The sequence below is a fragment of the Sebastes umbrosus genome, chromosome 2 (assembly GCF_015220745.1).
Source record: "Sebastes umbrosus isolate fSebUmb1 chromosome 2, fSebUmb1.pri, whole genome shotgun sequence".
Classification (NCBI taxonomy): domain Eukaryota; kingdom Metazoa; phylum Chordata; class Actinopteri; order Perciformes; family Sebastidae; genus Sebastes; species Sebastes umbrosus.
This window is the reverse complement of record NC_051270.1, coordinates 32367926-32386043: the sequence shown is the minus strand read 5'-3', so window position 1 is coordinate 32386043 and position 18118 is coordinate 32367926. Positions and strand designations below refer to the sequence as shown.

The window sequence follows — 18118 nt, the reverse complement described above, 5'->3', positions numbered from 1 at the left end:
TCACATATCGGCTCATGCTGTCTTTGTCGTCCACTTTGCGTTTCTTGGAGTCGAGGCTGTAATCTGAAGAGCCGCGGTGCTTCTCACTCGCCGCCCGCAGGCTGTCTGATGGCGACACCGAGTTATTCTGCCAACAACAACATGCAGCCAGACCACATCAGTTCCCTCTGAGTGTGTTACACCTCCGAGTCCTAGCATCCTCAAAATACTGTCCATTATCCCATAATGTACTGCACCACATACTGTAGGGATATGCTACGATATCCTATGAACACGACACACTGTGCATCCAGCAACACATAGTAGTTCTGCCAGTAAATGTCATCTTGCTCCATCTGAAGCCATCTCGAAATGATATGGAGTAGCAAACGGTGAGACTCTTGCAAATAAATAACATTTAGTGCAAGATGTAAGTGTAGCCTAATGCCCTGCCAGCACATGCCCTTTAGTCAAGTGCAGTGTTTTGGGGCTTAAATGCAGCAAGTGACAAACCCTCAGAAACCAGAAAAGCCAGAAACCAAATGGTGCGTTTAAGTCCAGGCATGGCTCTGGAGCCTTTTCTTTTGTCAGAGCAGTGACAATATTGACTGTAAAGCTAAAACACACAATGCTCCCGGACTGATTTGGGATAGAAGGTTAGAAGGTGCAGAGGAGGATTCTGGGACAGCTTAGCCGTGCTGCTGCTGCCAAGGCAGCGGAGCAAGGAGGAAACAGACAAGGCAGCTGAGCAAACCCACAAAACGCCTCTGGAAGACAAAGGCATGAACTCGCAAGCAAGGTGATGCGTAGGACAGATTGAGGAGAGGTGGAAAGAAAATGTGAGGTGGGAGCAGAGTGCAGCATGGGATATCTAGTGGAATACATTAGGGGTGTCAAAGTTAACGCGATAATAATGTGTTAACGCAAATTTGTTTTAACGCCACTAATTTCTTTAACGCAACTTGTGTGTGTAGCAGGCTCCGATTTAAAGCTAGAATGAAGATACTGGCATCATATGAAACTAGAAAAACTAAGAAATGCCATACTAGCTTGTCACAAAGGAGGCTAAATAACACTCCAAACTTGCACTAAAGTTTGAATCTCCCTTTAAGGTACATTTTGAACAGATAAAAAATGTGATTAATTTGCGATTAATCATTTTCAAATATGTACAATCATGTGGTTAATCGCGATTAAATATTTAATCGGTTGACAGCCCTAGTATATATATGCGACACACACACACACACACACACACACACACCTGACATCTAATCCTCTTGTAGACCCTCACAGTGACCAGGTCACAGACACGCCTGAAGCAACATTAACAATTCAAACCAAACACAGCTTACATTCCTGACTTTCTGTCTGTGACATGCAAGTACATGCAAATAAAAACAAAAATAACCAAAATACCTCACTGTGTGACTGTAAAACCCACGTTAATGACTGCTTGAGAGTCTGAGTGTGTGTGTGTGTGTGTGTGTGTGTGTGTGTGCGTGCGTGCGTGCGTGCGTGCGTGCGTGCGTGCGTGCGTGCGTGCGCGCTGTGGCAGGTCGGTGACTAAACAGCAGAAAATGACGGCAAAGTTCATGAAAATCAACCAGAATAAAAAGAGAGGAAGGAAAGAAAGAGGCCATTGAGGGAACCTGGACAAGAGTGCAACGTGAAAACACAAAGAGGGTGTTGCCAGCAGAGAAAAGAGCCATGAAAGAGGCAGAGTGAGAAAATAAGTAGAAGAAAAAAAAAAAAAAGAGGAAGAAAGACAAAACAGGAAAAGAACTTGGCAAGCAATGAGAGCGTAGCAGTGTGGCAATGAGTTCTCCCCTCTAGTGGGAATGCCCGGACAGGCTGGCACTCTCTCAGAAGCTGCAAACGGGGTTTTTGTAGTCTGGGCACTGGTGTGGTGGGGTGGCACTGCCAAACAGGCCGACAGGCAAAGGGTGAGGAGGAGGGGTGGGGAGGCGAGCAATCCCTGAGGCCAGCCGACGCTGTCAGGCAGCTCAACAAATCCCTGCCTTCATCAGAAACAGACAGATATGGTGAAAGAGGGAGAAGGAAGATGTCTGACTTCTTGGCTGACGAGAGAAAGAAGAGCAGCAAAAAAAAAAGGGTAACAGCTCGACTTTAAAAAAAAGACCTCCTGAGCCGAGGAGAGTGGAGTGTGACGATAGAAAAACACTGACAGTTAATGGCACACTTTCTGCCAGTTCCACATCCCTCCTTCTCAGGTCAGAATATGGAAATTTGTTCAGCTACTGTTGTGGAAAAGAAAGCCACACAGAGAGTTTGAGTCTTGGCTTGGTGTGAAGATGCTGTCTGACAGACAAAAATCTCCTCCAGCATTACAGCCTGTCTGTGTATCTGAGCCTGTGACCTTTAAAGGATTGCTTAGACTCAATAACCCTGCAGTTGCCTCCAACTCTGGTATCAGATGACCTGAGACAACAGGACAGGAAGACTCTGGGTGTGTGTGTGCAGTGGAAAGGAGAGGGGGGCGGGGGGGAGGGTGGTGAGGAGATCAGGTAAGGCAGTATTGGCAGCCGCTCGTCAGCATACGAGATGGGGGAAGAGTTTGGGTTCCCTTCAGACATGAGCGGTCCCATTCAGGATGGCCAGTCAATGGGAACTCAATCTGGCCGGGCAGATCCAACAGAGCGTTACGCTCCAGCTAACTGAGAGCTTTAAGCCAGTCCAATAAACAAGGACTTTAACATGAGAAGGAGGAGAGAGATAGCGAGAGTCGAGGGGGGGAAGAAGAGGTGGAAAGGAGTAAATGAGTGAGATAAGAAGAAGAAGAGAGCAGAAAATAAAAAAGTATGCAAAAAGAAAAGGTAGATAAAAGGAGTCGAGTATTGGACACATGCAACCTCTAAAGTGGCGAGGGAAGGAGAGACGTCGAGTCAAAGTCGCTTTTAATTGTGCTGAAATTAAAGGAGGGAGCTGACTACTAATCCTCGCCCAGTGATTGGAGTCATTTTCCACCTGGATTAGATGGCACTGGCTTATTTGGCCAGACTTCATTATTTGATTTCAGTCACCCCCCTTGAGTACAAAAAATGTGTGTGTTCCTACACAGAGAGCACGAATTCCTATTGAACAGTGGGCTTAAGTCTACGTAAAGCACACCTAATCACCAAACACAGAGAGCCAGACACCGGCAAAGTCAAGAGACACACAGGAGATGGAGAGTCAACGTACCGTGCTCGACTCGCGTTCTTTCAGAGGATTGGCCAGAGGCGAGTGAAAAGATGAGGGGCCAGGAGAGAGACAAGCAAAACACAAATTAGTATGGGTGTCACCACGACTCAGCACGCCAATCAGATAACAGTTATACAATTATTATGCAGCTAAAAGGTTCCTCTCATGTCTGCAACTCTGCAGACTTCATTTCCAATGAGTTGCTCATTGTAAAGGGTTTATACGTTGTAGCTAATTAATGCTTAATAAATAATTTACTGACACTTTATGAATCAGTTATAAGATGCTATTGAGGATCCGGACGGACTGACGGACTGTTTGACCTCTGACCTTCTGTAAAAGTGCTGTGAGACCTCTGGACCATATCCTTTTATTAATTATTTATTTACATTTACAACTGCAGACTTGATCAATTCCTTAAAAAATAACGTCAATGACTTTTATACATTTATAATTACAGATGATTTAAAAACTTCTCCTTTGGCTTATTAGAAAGCGAAACACACATGACTCTTAAATGATAACCGTATCAATAGCTGTGTTTCCATTCAATTGTCTAGCAAATTTTAAGCGAACTTTTGAAATGTTGCAAAAAAAGAAATGCCAATTAGGCACGCTTCCATCAACTGGTTTGGATCGAATAAACTCTGCTTGTTGGCTACAGCGTAGTTTGGTCAGAAGTTGGCGCTATAGGCTACGCAAGGCTGTAATCCGCCAGTAAACAGAGTAGAAGACGAAGAGGTCGTCTAGGCCATCTAACCATTTCTTTTGCCTGTTTTTAAAACATATTTATCCTCCACACTATTTGTATTTATTTCCTAATGTTAGTAATAACTAAACTTTTATTTTCATGTCAAAATATATCAGTGGTAAATAGGGCTGCACAATTTTGAAAAACAATTGCAATTATTTTGACAGATATAGCAATTGCAATATGATCTGTGATATTAGAGGGAACGATCATTTGTACATCATTATTTTCATTTTCATTGAAAAGCATATTATGGTCTGCTTTCTGCGGGAATCTTTACCAAACAAAGATGTTTTCTTAAGTCTGTAAAATATGATGTGTAGACCAGGACATCTCTGCAGCATGACTAATTTAAAGTGGTAATTTGACACATATTTTGCCTTTAACATATATTGCGCCTCCAACAGTTTGAATATTGCAGTAGCACATATTGTGATGTCGATGAAATTTCAATCAATTTTGCAGCCCTAGTGGTAAGGTCAAAAAATATATACTAAAACCTGTATAAATATTTCCTCCCACAGTACATAATACAATACAACAATTACATTTAAAATCATGTATTTCTATGATAAATATATCTGTCTGGTAGAAGCAATTCTTGGCCGGTACAATCACCCATCAGTACTAAAATGATGCAGGTAGTGTGTGTGTGTGTGCCTGTGTGTGTGTAGCAGGCTGTGCTCCTCACCTCGGTGCTCCAGGTCGTGGTGGTTCTTCTCATCCTTTACAGGCAGGTGAGCCTGGCTGCCAAGAGCACCCAGAGCCAGCAGGCCGGAGCCAGCGCCCGTCACGGGGGGGATACCGGGCGGCTGCAGGCCCGAGGGGTGCGGGGGCAGCTGGACCGGGGGGCCGTGGGCCGCGTGAGAGAGGTGCTGAGCCTGAAGCTGCTGCTGCTGTAAACAAACCCAGAGAGACAAGACAGAGGACAAGTGGGTCGGCTGGGAAGTGAATCCATGAATGACCGCACTCTACTCATGCATTAGAGCTGGCTTTGACAACATTTAGTTCAAGGCCAAATCGTTTATGCATAATAGCAGACTGACAGCGACTGCCAACATGCTGATCCAGCTCATTCACTGTCTGAGGGGAAAAACAGATTCTGTTCACAGCTGTAGATGTACAGTATGGTTATCGTCTGGTTCAAAGTGTTAGTTAACTGAAACAGAATGCATTAATTACATTAATTATTACTTTATCTTTGGCTGTGCAGTATTATCCCAAAATAGACATGATGTTTTTCATCATGAGCAGTATGTCACATTTTAACAACTTAAACCACATTCTATCACATTAATTACTCAAAGAATCAGAGTGTGCTAAGACAGCGGAGCAAAGTAGGACTGCAACTAACAATTGCTTTCATCTGTTATGTATTTTTTGGATTAATCAGTTAGGGATGCATCGATACTGATATCGAACGGATACTGACTCATAAAGCTGGATCGGATATTGGTGACAATGGAGCCAATCTATTCAATTCAATTCTATGTTTATATACAATATACATTATATACTGGAATTTTAATTCCTGTTTTAATTTTTAACCAATTTGTTGGTGCAATAAAAAGGTTTACACCTGAATTGTATTCCTTATAATTTAATACATTTTTACCAAGTTTCTGGTGTACGATTTATTATTTTTAAAAAAATAATTCCGTAAATGTATATCTATTAGGGCTGACCCGAATGCTTCAAAGCTTCGACCATTGCTTCGAATATCTTCGAATATTTCTCAACGAAGCTTCGAAGCCCAAAAACTGGTATTTGGAACAGCCCTAATATCTATGTATTTATTGGTTACATTTTGTTTGACAAAGTCAGGAAAGCAGTGTTTAAGTCAAGCCTGATGTTGTCTTACACATAAAAGAATGATCCCAGTCACTTCCACACAGTGAGGCATACAGCTTATTAATTAAACACTGGTATCGGATCGGTACTCGGTATCGGCCAATATCCAAAGCCCAGGTGACGGTATCACGACTGAAAAAGTTGGATCGGTGCATCCCTATAATCAATTCATTGTTTAGTCTGTAAAAAATGCCAGAAAATAGCAAAAAAATGCCCATCACTTCTCTCCAGAACCCAAACTGATGTCTTCAAATTTGTTGGTTTTGTTTGACCAACAGTCTACAAACACATACATTGAATTTACAATAGATATACAACAAAGCAAAAGCAGCAAATCATCACATTTGAGAAGCTGGAAACAGAGATTATTTGACTTTTATGCTTGACAAGTCAAATCAAAATTGCCGTTGATTAATTTTCTGTCTGAATCCGCTCTGTGCAAAGGTTTACAAGCCGAGTGCCTCCAGGTTTATCCTTCACACTTGCTACTCTTTTCAAACCATGCTTATTACAACACTGCTACACTGTTGTTTTGAAAAATGCGGTTCTGTTTTATGGTACGAGACCTTTATGTTGAAGCTATGTTTGCCTCGACAGCATGTCACCTCTGGCCGTCAGCTATGATACCGAGCGTTTTTTGCTCTCTCCCAAACCACCATGCTTCAATCATAGTTGGGACGGTTAAAAATCAATAGGTCTACACTTCAAAAGCTCAAAACCTTTCAACACTCTGGAAAACCAAGCAAGCATGCCCACTCCTCCAGCAAAATGCTGTTAAGCACAGACACACACACACACACACACACACACACATACACTTCCCAAGTGGCCATGGATGTCTGTGTGAGAGCGGCAGCCAGAGAGAAGTGAGTAGATAGACAGGAGTTAAATAGCCACTCAGGCAAGAGGGAAGCAAGTGCTTTAAAACAAGGTTAAATAACACTTAGCACATCCATCAACTGCCTCTCTAAAGAAGAAAAAAAAACATGATTGCTATTCTGCTTGCTGGATAGAACTTCAATAGCCTCATCCATACATTCATTACATAAAATGGAGAAACTAGACAAGGGTATATCTGGTGGCTTACCACATTTAAAGGTTTATTTAGTAGCCGGCCATTATTCAGTCAGCTCATTATGTCGCGCTGGACCTGAAATCGTACGATGGATAGAAGCAACTGAGGGGCGGCATTGTTAATCGATATTGTATTGGTGTGCCGAGCAGGCTATTTGTGGTGAAAAGGGAAAAGCGAGCAAAAAAAGAGAGAGAAAGGGCCAGAACAAGAAAAGGAGGGAGAGGCAGAATCAGAAAATAACAAGAGAATGAAAGAGAGGGTGAGCGAGGGATTGAGGCAGGGACGTCCCTATTGAGTGTGCCTAATGAGGAAAAGCGTGCAGGGATCATTATCAAGAAGCCTCATTAACGAGCTATGGCTGAGGAGAGGAGCGAGGAGAGGCAAGGGAGGGAGAGAGAGAGAGAGAAAGAGGGAAAAAATTCTGAAAATAAATTGCTTCCAATTCAATATTCATGGATAAAGAGCTGGCTTCCTTTCACACTTATCTTTTTTCATTATGTGTAAATGCCGCCGCAGCTCAGGCAACTTCCACAGGAAACAGGCAATTAAAGTTAACTAGGCGAAGCTGGCTCCCTGCAGAACAGTACTGTCAGGTGGAACAAGCATCAACAGCACCAGCACAAACCAGCTGGCAGACTGGCTTAATAAGTCTGGCAATGATCGCCACATTACCTACTTATCCTGTGCTTTACAACAGCTTCTGTGGCTCATCATATTTTCTTCAGTTGTCGCGACAAAGATTAGACTACATCCTACGCTAAAAACAGACTTGAGCGAGTTCAGTACTGGAGTAAGGATTGGAAACGTTTTTGAAGCTCGAAATAAAGTCAAATCTGAGACACCTGCGCGAGGCAGACAAAGGACAAGATGCGAAAAATATCCAAACACACCCGAGTCATGCTTTGTCTCCAACAGCTCCCCTTCACAAAGACACATGTTAGACTGCAAGCAAGCAATTCAAAACACTTGATAAAAACAGATTGTTTCTCTATGTTTGGTGACCTGAACACTGACCATGAAGGCTGGGTAGACACTATGAGGCGGCTGCTGCTGCTGAGTCAAAGGAGAGAGGGAGAGGAGAGGTTCAGCCAGAAATGATACAAGCAACAAGCAAGAAAACTGAAGAGGACAATGAAAACTTTCCAGAGTGCAAAGTGACATCCTCTAAATTGCTTGTTTTCACCAATCAACAGTCCAAAACATTCAGTTTACTACCACAGGCGCAGTTTGCGTTGGTTCAGGGGGCTCACTGAACCCCCTAAAAATGCAGTTATATTTTCTATAATAATGTAGAACAAATAATTTATTGTAATGATTATGATTATTATTATTATTATTATTATTATTATTATTGCAAGTGGTGAGTAGTACTTGCTAGAGAAAAACACAGGTTTTATACTGCCATATTTACTGAAAATTACATAATACAGCCATCAGTAGCCCATGTAAACTTTCAGGCTCCAGGCAATCTCCCTCCAGCCTGCTGCCTCCTCATTTAGGTGTTTGTAGTAAAATGAGGAGGTATTATATCAGACAACTCCTCATTTCAACTTCACCAATCAACCGTTCCTCGTCCATTGCGGCGCTTTCAACGTGAGCGACAGGAATGAATAGAAACAGCGTCTGGCGAAAGTTCAGCTCAAAACGGCGCGCTGCGCAGCGCTTCGTCACTAGCGGCCAGTTAAGACATTCCAGTAGAAAACAATGCAATCGAAAAAACGATTTTGTCACGGACGCTTGCTGGCTTTGCATTCTGTTTGGAGGGTGTAATATGTAGGCTACATGCATCCCAATACATTAGACCTCTGCATTGTACACATTACATTTCCTCTAGATTTTTTTTTGTGAACCCCCAACCTTAAAGTTCAAACTGCACCTATGTTTACTACCAACAAAAGCAAAGAAAACCATCAAATATTCACATTTAAGAGGCTGGAAGCGGGGATTATATGGGAATCTTTGCTTAAAAAATAAACAAGAAATTATGAAAATCATTGTTTTACCTCTAATGGAAACTAATTGAAAACAATACAAACAGTTAGCTTGATTCATTAGCTAGTGCCTCTAATAAAATAGCTGGTGATTCTAGGTTAATATCTTGTTTTAAATAACATAAAATAAAAACAAAATGGTCAGCTACCTAAGATAGAAAATCATGATAGCTCTATATACCATCATCCTAGAACATGATGACAGAACTTAAGACATGACAAATGTGTAGATGCTGATAAGCCGCATGATGTGTCGGCGTGGAGACTCTTACTTTATAAAAAGCCTACACACTCAAACCAGATGGAAATATGACCTTTTTTAATAAAGTAAATATGCACACGCAAATAAAACATGCAAACTTTTCACAAAGGAGATCACATAACCAGGCAGTGTAAAACTTTACATTGTGTGTTCCACAGCATTTGAATAAGGGTTGGTGATAAGCAGCTCACCACCTGTAACTGACTCGTTAACCATTATCAAAGGACAATCGTGCTCTGTGTTGACATTATGGAAAGGAGCGTGGGAGCATGGAAATGAGACGGCACCTCTGACACTTGTCAAATCAAACTCAATCATGTGTCGCCTCGGGCCAAAACTTATGCAAAAACATATTTAGGATGGACGAGACTAGTTTGCATCTTTGTCTGAACACAGTTCAGCTCGCTCGAGTTGTAGGTAACTCATGTTTCTGTGGTTTTAGTTTAGTATGCTAGAAATAATGTTTTAACTAGGGCTGTCAATCAATTAAAATATTTAATCCCTATTAATTGCATGATTGTCCATAGTTAATCACGATTAATCGCAAATTACTCGCACATTTTATTATCTGTTCAAAATGTACCCTAAAGGAAGATTTGTCAAGTATTTAATACTCTTATCAACATGGGAGTGGGCAAATATTCTGCTTTATGTAAATGTATTTATATTTTATTATTGGAAATCAATTAGCAGCACAAAACAATGACAAATATTGCCCAGTAATTAAATTCTCACAGGTACTACATTTAGCATAAAAAAATATGCACAAATCATATCATGGCAAACTCAAGCCAAAAATCGTGAAGAATGCCCATCTCAGTTTCCCACAGTCCAAGGTGGAGCAGCTGGATCTGGCAGTTTTTTAGCCTTTTTGCTTCATAAATGACTTTTTTAGATCATATTGATTACCCAAATAGTAGGCGATTAATTTTCTGTTGATCTATGACTAATCATTTCAGCCTCATGTAAAATAGCACTATTTTGTCCTAGAAGTCCCCTATTGGCATATCAAATTACCATATATTGGGTCTCTCAGTCACCTCCAGCTGGGAGGAGAGGGTGAGTTGGGTTGGGAGACTTTAATATAATATAGTATATATTGCATCACATAGGCAAACATTTATCATGTGTGTTACTGTTGTGTGTCTGGACGCAACCCTATTTTCTGATCGAGCTGCTGTAAGAAGCTGCCAGTCTGGAGCTCTCTGAATATCACTGAGACTTTAATGACAAGAGCACCACAGCAGCACCGCCTCTCTCACACTGTGGGGACATGGAGATTGATCACCTGTCATGTCTTCGCCCCTATAATTAAAGTGTGTTTTCCTGTGTCTGTGTGTGTGTGTGTGTTGTTGTGTGTGTGGCCCTGCCCACCCTTAATGAAGGCAGGGTCACTCCTGTTTTTTCACTGAGCTGGTTGAAAAAAAAAGAAAGAAAGAAAAGGAAACAGGAAGTAATTACCTTGAAAACGGGAGGTTGTGCTCCCAGCTCATTTACCTTAATCGAATTTCGATATCTGCCTCTCATTAGATTTGACCCCCGACCGTTGGGACTAGCTAACCGCTGACTAACCTCTAACTACAGAGGGCTAATCAAAAGGGTCAGCAATCCATCTGCGTCCAAGCTGGCCATCATAAAGCAGCTAGGCTGATAGTTCTTAAATAAAAGCAGATGGAAGACCAAATCACTAAAAAGTACATTTGTGTTTAGGGTTGTGGCTACAATTTAAGGGTCAATTACTGATTTTTGAAGTGCATTCCCTTTCCTCTATCAAAGTTTAGATCGCTGCAGATGCTCTCAATTGAATGAAACATAAGAAAATGTAGTTTTAATATAGTTAGGGGAAAAAAACAAGCAAGTAAAAAGCCAAAAGTTGTTCTTAAGAACCCCAAAAATGGGAAATACAGTAATACTGGAGCAGACAAAATGCTGTGTACACATCATATTGTAGTGGGAAAATAAAGTTCAACTGTCTGAGACATCCCAGATTTTTAACCACTACGATAACCCACTTAGCAAAATCAAAAACGATAGTGTCAGTGTCAAAAAAACTGGTGACAAAACTGAAGCAAAACCACCATTCACTGGAAGTTAAACGAAAATCAAATCCAATATTAACAATAACAGAATCAATGTGGCTAATTAAAAATTAGCTATATACTATTATTTGTATCTGGTTTCACTTGTTAAAGCTGTAGTAGGCAGGTTGGAGCAAATATGATTAAAAAAGTTTGCTCCGGCTGGTGGGCGGTGATTGGTATTTCCTCAACTGATCTCAACATGGCTGCAGGGTCGCAAACTTTCTAATTTTACAGCTAAACAGGACACTACAAGATGTTTTTGAAAAAAATTGAGGAAATAGGCATTACAGTAACAGAATATTGATTCATATTTGATCAGCGCTGCCTAGTTTGACCATTTGATCGGAGTTTGCGAGTGATTGACAGCTGCTCAGAGACGGCAGACTCCAGCTCGGCTCTGATTGGTTGTTTTATGGTCTGTGAAATCTTGCAGATGCCATTAGGAGCACCGGAGGACAAAGAGGCACATGATTTTTTTTTTCTGTCTCATGCATTACTGTCAGACTATAGGGACTGTTTTATAAAAAATAACTTCTTTTTTTATTATATTTTCTCCAATTCTAACTACTGCAGCTTTAATTGAGAAAATAATTGGCAGATTAATCAATGAAAATAATCAATGGTTGCAGCCCTAGCAACAACAAAAGTAGCTAATTTAGGCTATTTCTATTGTGTGTGACTACAAAGCTAGCAGTGTGTGAATGCTCCTAAGTCAGAATAACAGGTTTGTTGGAACATTGTTTGGATGCAGCCAAAATCTTTCATCCACTACCTGCTATGTCCACACATACTGCTGTAATCTCTTTTACAATCACAATGCTTGTCTCAACGTGACGGCTCTAATTCCTCCGGCTGCTGGGTCAGAGGTAAAGGATCTGTAAGCCTGTTGGCTGGAACATTCTACCAAAAACTAGATTGCAGCCAAAGTGAAATCTGAGCAACACCACGATCTGATCTCAGCCTGGACTGTGTTACTGTATATCAGATGTTCTTTGACTCTGCCTGAGGAGGAAATCAGAGCACAGCTGCTGTTAGGAGCTGCACGCAGCGTGCTGACAGGTCATGGTTAACCAACAATCAGAGAAATTACAGCAGCGAACACCGTATTGACAGCACCGTTTCAAACTTAAATAAAAACATAATTAACCACTGGAGACAGAGGCAAGTCTGCACAAGTGAAGAGGACACGGTGTTGCTAGTTTGTATTCAGCCTGAACGTTCAAATGCCACAGACAGGAGGAGGAAAATGGTTGCAGATTAATACACTAAGCTACTCCTATTCCCTTTTCACCCCTATTTTCCTCCTGAATCTATTACCCTTTCCCAAGTTATCCTTGACGTGCAACACTTCAGCTGAAGCGCATAAAGGCGAAATAAACCCGTAAGCGTAATGTAGCGCGCTTAAATAGTCTATATGTGTGCGTACTGGAGTGCCAGCCCTCTTCTATGTGTGCAGTTTTGCCCCTGGCCTCAGGTCAAATGAAGGAAGAAAAGGGGGTATACACACAGTGAGAGGCAGATTGGGAAGTCCACGTACCCCGATGATCGCATTCAGCTCAGTCATCGTCACCTGCTTGGCCCGTTCAACAGCCTGAGCCACCTGCTGTTGATGCTGCGGGACACAAAAACACAAAGGTTAGATTCCTGATTCTGACTCCTCATTAGCATTTATCCAGACCTGTCCTGATGGTTTATCTACACAAGACTGCGAACAAGCTCTTTAATAAAAAATTTGCTCCATAATGCACAAAAGTAATTTAATCCTTAAAGTCACAACAGTCTCATAAAAAGACTCATACTATGTACAATATGATATACAAGGGATGTTAATGATTAACCAATGGTCCGTCAATCACTGTTAAGAATTTAATCAAGAATATATCAACCAATAAAGCGCAAAGTTGGCGCAACAGTGTTTGTTTATCCCTGAGGCCTAATTTCCATCAATGTGGGTGTTTTCAGCAGCTGGACTCATTTCTTAGAGCGGCAGTTAAGATAGCTGGGCCATGCCTCACCGTGAGAAATTAATAAAAAAAAAACAAGTTTACCGGAAATATGTTGTCAGGAGATCAGGACAGCCAATTTCCTACTTGATAAAGGCATTTGCAGGCTTGTTTAAGAGTCCTTGCATGTTAAGACTCACAGTGTAGAGCAGTAGTTTTTAATAGAGCTGACGCAATAACCGCAATATTGACAAGCAACCGCCACGACCACTATGTTCGCGTTTTTTCTGTGTTGAATTCTTTGCAATGGGAGCGCCACATTTTTACACTACTACAAAACGGCAGCAGCGTGACGAGGCACTGGACGTCTAATCTGCACTGAGTGCTGACACGTTGTTTTTTTCTGGTCGCCGAGAGAGTAAAAAGGTTAAACTTTTGGTAAAACTCCACAAAGACCAACTGTCACGTCCGACAACAAAGTTGCAATAATACTGAATATCGCACTGTTGAGCCAATCAATGACCTTTTCATGGTTAACATACAGTAATTGCTTAAAATCTGTAGTCTTATTATGCAATTAATGCATGTCTTGTACTATATAAGATGCCTTGTCGTGTCTATACATCCCATTGAAAGGGTCTCTGTGCAGCCTCAGAGCTTCCTGTACAGTCACTGTGCATGGTGAATGGAATTATTCTCACTCTTAAAATGCTGCGAGCTGGAGTGACACTTACCTCTTGTGACAAGAACGGCATGATCTGAGCCAGAATTGCGTTGAGACGTTTGGCAATCTCAGTCTGTAAGAGAAGAGAGAGAACATGTTAGGATGATAGTCTTTCAGGATGCTGCATGCGCCAGGCAATACTATAATCAAGCCGTTAAACTACCTATAAAACAAAAGGGTGTACACACAAAAATGTTTGCAGCGTCCATCTGGATGGACCCTGTATTTCTTAACTAAATTGGGACCGCCTTAGAACAAATTTACTTCCCCCTCTCTCCTGCCTCCATTAGACTCCAGCCTTATTTCATTAGGAGGCTGAAATATGCTAATACCATCTGGCTGGAGACACCATAATGAGGTCCATACTTCATAATTACGGCTCATAGAGGGGGGTGGGGCTGGCCGAAGCAGACTGGTTAACTCTCGGGTCCTATCTATCTGAGGCATCTTTGGTATCGACCACAGAATATTAGCTGGGAGAGTAAGATGATACTGCACATAGAGCACTTTACAGCGCTGCATTTGGACAAATGGATATGCTGCGCTGCCCGCCTACCGCACTTGAATGTCCCAAGACATTTTGCCCAAACCCATTTCCTTTTTTAAAATCGGTACTTTCCACAGAGAGGAGGAGGAGGAGGAAGAAGAGAACACAAAAGTAGAAAGCAGAATAAAGGAGAAGGGGTGTGGGGGTGATGAATGGTGAAGTGAAACGCTCTGATTTGACACTAAGGTAATGTAGTTTGACTGAACTGGGGGAGGTGAACTAATTGATTGTGAGAGATTAGGGGTGGAGGCCCAGCAGGTGTGTGGGGGGGTGAGGAGGTCCTTCCCGCCGTTTTATACGCTGCTGCATTCCACTCATTTTCTCCCTTAACCTTGTTTGACTGTGAAAGGGGGAGGGAGGAGAAAGGACGAGGAAAAGGGGGACAGGAGGTGCCGGTGGCCTTTTGCACAGTGTCACTCTTTTCAATTTGGAGGAGGGGAGACAGGAAAAGAAGGAGAGAAGAGGAGGGGGACGGACCTTTGCTGGCCTGTCAGGAATTATCTCACAACCTCCTGTCTGACCTCAGACGCACTGTGCTTTCTCTCTCCATCCAGCCTCCCTCCTCCTCCAAACACTCCTTCACACCCCTCCCTGCTAATCTCCACTACTCTCCTCTGTGCCCTCCCTCCTTCCTCCTCTTCCTCTCTCATCTTCCCCCTCTTCTGTTGCTGGGGCAACGCTATCTGGCACGGCTGATCGTTATGTAAATTGGGCTGGGGCCCTGACCAGAACAGCCTGTAAAATCATATTAGGCACAGCAAAGAGGCAGGTCATTAAATTGAATTTTCGGCCTGTCGATCTGATCGGCACGGGAAATTAATGAGGGATAACTGGGAGTGGGGAGGTGGGGAGGGGGCTGCACTGGTGGGGGGGCTGACATAGAGAGAGAGAAAGAGAAAGAGAGGGAGGGAGCTCTATGGAGACTCATAAACCATCATCATTAGCGGGGGCTGGATACAATGACACACAGTAGGATTAGAGTGTTTCAGCATCACATCACTTCTCTGAAAATGGCTGCAAGGGGAGCAACATGGGGCTTGTAGGAAACAGCGGTATGCTGATACACTCGGCTATTAGAGCAACAACATTACAAACCCTCACCACAAACCGATTCACAAAGAAAGGCGGCCATTTGTTCGTAGCAAATCACCACTCCAGAGGAAGCCAAAAACATTCATGGAATTCAGGTGTACTCTCCATTTTGTGTTGAATTGTTTAGTACGATATGCAAAAAAAACACAGGTTTCTCTCAGCAGCTCATTCTGAGAGGCGAGCTTAGGGATGCACCGATCCAACTTTTACAGTCCCGATACTGATAGCGATACCTGGGCTTCGGGAATCAGCCGTATCGGGCCGAGTACCGATCCGATACCAGTGTCTAATTAATAAGCTGTACGCCTCACTGTGTGGAAGTGACTGGGATCATTCTTTTATGTATAAGGCAACATCAGGCTTGACTTATACATTGCTTTCCTAACAAATAAATACAATATATACTGTATACATATACTGAATTATCATTTATTGCTAAAATAATATATCCAGCAACTTGGTCAAAAATCTGCAAGATTAACAGGAATGCAATTCAAGTATAAACCTTTTTAATGCAGCAACAAATTGGTCAAAACTTAAACAGGAATTAAAATTCCTGTATAAAATGTATATATCATATAAACATAGAATTGAATTAAATAGATTGGCTCCATTGTCACCAATACCCAATTCCCAGCTATTTGAGTCAATATCAGCCTGATATCCGATACAGTATCGGTGCATGCCTGGATGCGAGCTGGAGCACCAGGTGCTTAGTGAGCTGAGATCATGTTGAGCTGTGTTCATGTTTTTTTAAGGTTAAATTTTCCCAAACCCTTAGCTTCCTCTGAAATTTACCCCAGAGTCAAAATAATACTTTGGAGCCAGGAAATAAAACAATGGCACAGACTTCCTTTGCATCCATTTTTCTTTTTCTTTTTGTGGCCTAATCATTGAATATTTCACCTGTCATATCTCAGCTAGAGAATGTCAGGCCAAGCATGACTCACACATCAACCGTAAAAGCCTTTATCAACTACATCTTGTCCTTCCTTTTCAAATTGAGTGACTCTACTCTGTTCAGACAGAGTTCACACATGTTAGGGAGGGCAAACGGGCACGCAGCTTATTTACACGACTTTTTCCACAGCCATTTCGGCAGAGAAAAAAAATACTCATAACACATCACATCCAATGACACGCAGCACTCTAACATTACTCCCACTTTACTTTGGAGGCACTATTTTCCACCGTGCTTTTAGCGGCAGAGACGAGCACTGGAAAGAGTTTATTGTCACTTAAAGCCACTGAAAACAGAAGCCTTTGAGCCGGCAGAAGCTTTTCACTGCAGCTCCACAATTACAGGTACTCAGGGTTGTCTAGTAGCACCAGAGCTTGGAGAGGCTCTCTCTCCATTGCATCCCTCTGTCAATGGTGCATTGAAAGCCATTTGGCTGTTTGTCGCTTCAGGCATTAGCCCCCAAGTGGAGAGCAGAGTCTCTGACGAGGATTCAATTGGCGAGGAAACCAAGTGGCATATGATGGTGGTGGTGGTGGTGGTGGTGGTGGTGGGAGTGGTGGTTGGGGGGGTTGTTTGGGAATTATCTTCTCAGCCAGAGCAGAGGAAGAAAGAGGCACTTAGAGGTATCTTGTTCATTACAAATGCATGAAGAATATTTTGCATGTCATTCTATTTTGAGCTCATACACACAAAACTGAAGTGACATGCTTTTCTGCAGGGGAGCATATGGAAATGAGCTGTTTTCCAACAGATTACATCTGATTTCAAATCATCATGTGAGCAGTATTTTTTTATAGATTTCATTTTGAATTATGCAGTTCATGTGAACAGACACACACAACGTCTTTGCTTCTGTTTACCCACGTCAACACTAACACACACACCAAGACACTAATTGTGTAACATTGTTCTACCAGCCCTTCTAGCCTGGCTATCAAAATAAAGCATGTCTCACAGCCTCCCGTAACCTCGTCAAGCTCCCGTGAGAGAGAGTGTGTGTGTTCTCGTAGTCAGTTTGTTTTGGCTTAGAGACAGGTCGGCCATCATCACCTTGGCAAACAATTCCAGGAATCCTGTATAAATTATTCATTTGCACAAGATCTTTTTCTCCCTCCCCCTTGCTCCTCCTTTCACGCTCTTCCTCCATCCAGGAAACGGACATGACTCTCGTTGATAAAGCACTTTCTCCGTTTCCCTCGTTCACTCAACAAGTGAGGAAATGGATACATACTACACAAAATGGCTACCAGAGGTGCAACAAAAGTAAGTAGCCAAATAAGGGCTGTCAAAGTTAACGCATTAATAACGCGATAATAAGATAACGCAAATTCGTTATGATGCCACTAATTTCTTTAAAGCATTAACGGAAAAACTGGCATGGCCGTTTTCAAAGGGGTCCCTTGACCTCTGACCTCAAGATATGTGAATGAAAATGGGCTCTTTGGGTACCCACGAGTCTCCCCTTTACAGACATGCCCACTTTATGATAATCACATGCAGTTTAATTTGCGATTAATCACAATGAAATATTTTAATCAATTGACCGCCCTAATCCAAATTAATGGTACGTGTAGGACTCGTTGATGATTCTTCTATTTATGTTCCTTTTGCTTTCAATTCACCAAAAAAGAGAGAAGTGAAATCAAAAGGTAGGCAA

The 18118-nt window shown here is 42.1% G+C and overlaps 1 protein-coding gene across 15 annotated transcripts in view; it reads right to left on the bottom strand.

Annotated features, from left to right (window-relative positions):
- The window catches only part of tle3b (TLE family member 3, transcriptional corepressor b), a 42687-nt gene that overhangs the window by 15688 nt on the left and 8881 nt on the right, over positions 1–18118 (bottom strand). The window contains exons 6-11 of one of the 15 annotated variants that reach the window (XM_037791752.1): positions 13872–13934; positions 12702–12806; positions 7875–7913; positions 4626–4830; positions 3184–3242; positions 5–127 (exon numbers count right to left, since the gene is read on the bottom strand). In XM_037791752.1, the coding sequence (XP_037647680.1) occupies positions 5–127; positions 3184–3242; positions 4626–4830; positions 7875–7913; positions 12702–12806; positions 13872–13934 (594 nt within the window). The remainder of the gene's footprint in view (positions 1–4; positions 128–3183; positions 3243–4625; positions 4831–7874; positions 7914–12701; positions 12807–13871; positions 13935–18118) is intronic. The other 14 variants (XM_037791765.1, XM_037791757.1, XM_037791774.1 and 11 more) reach the window with 14 other exon arrangements.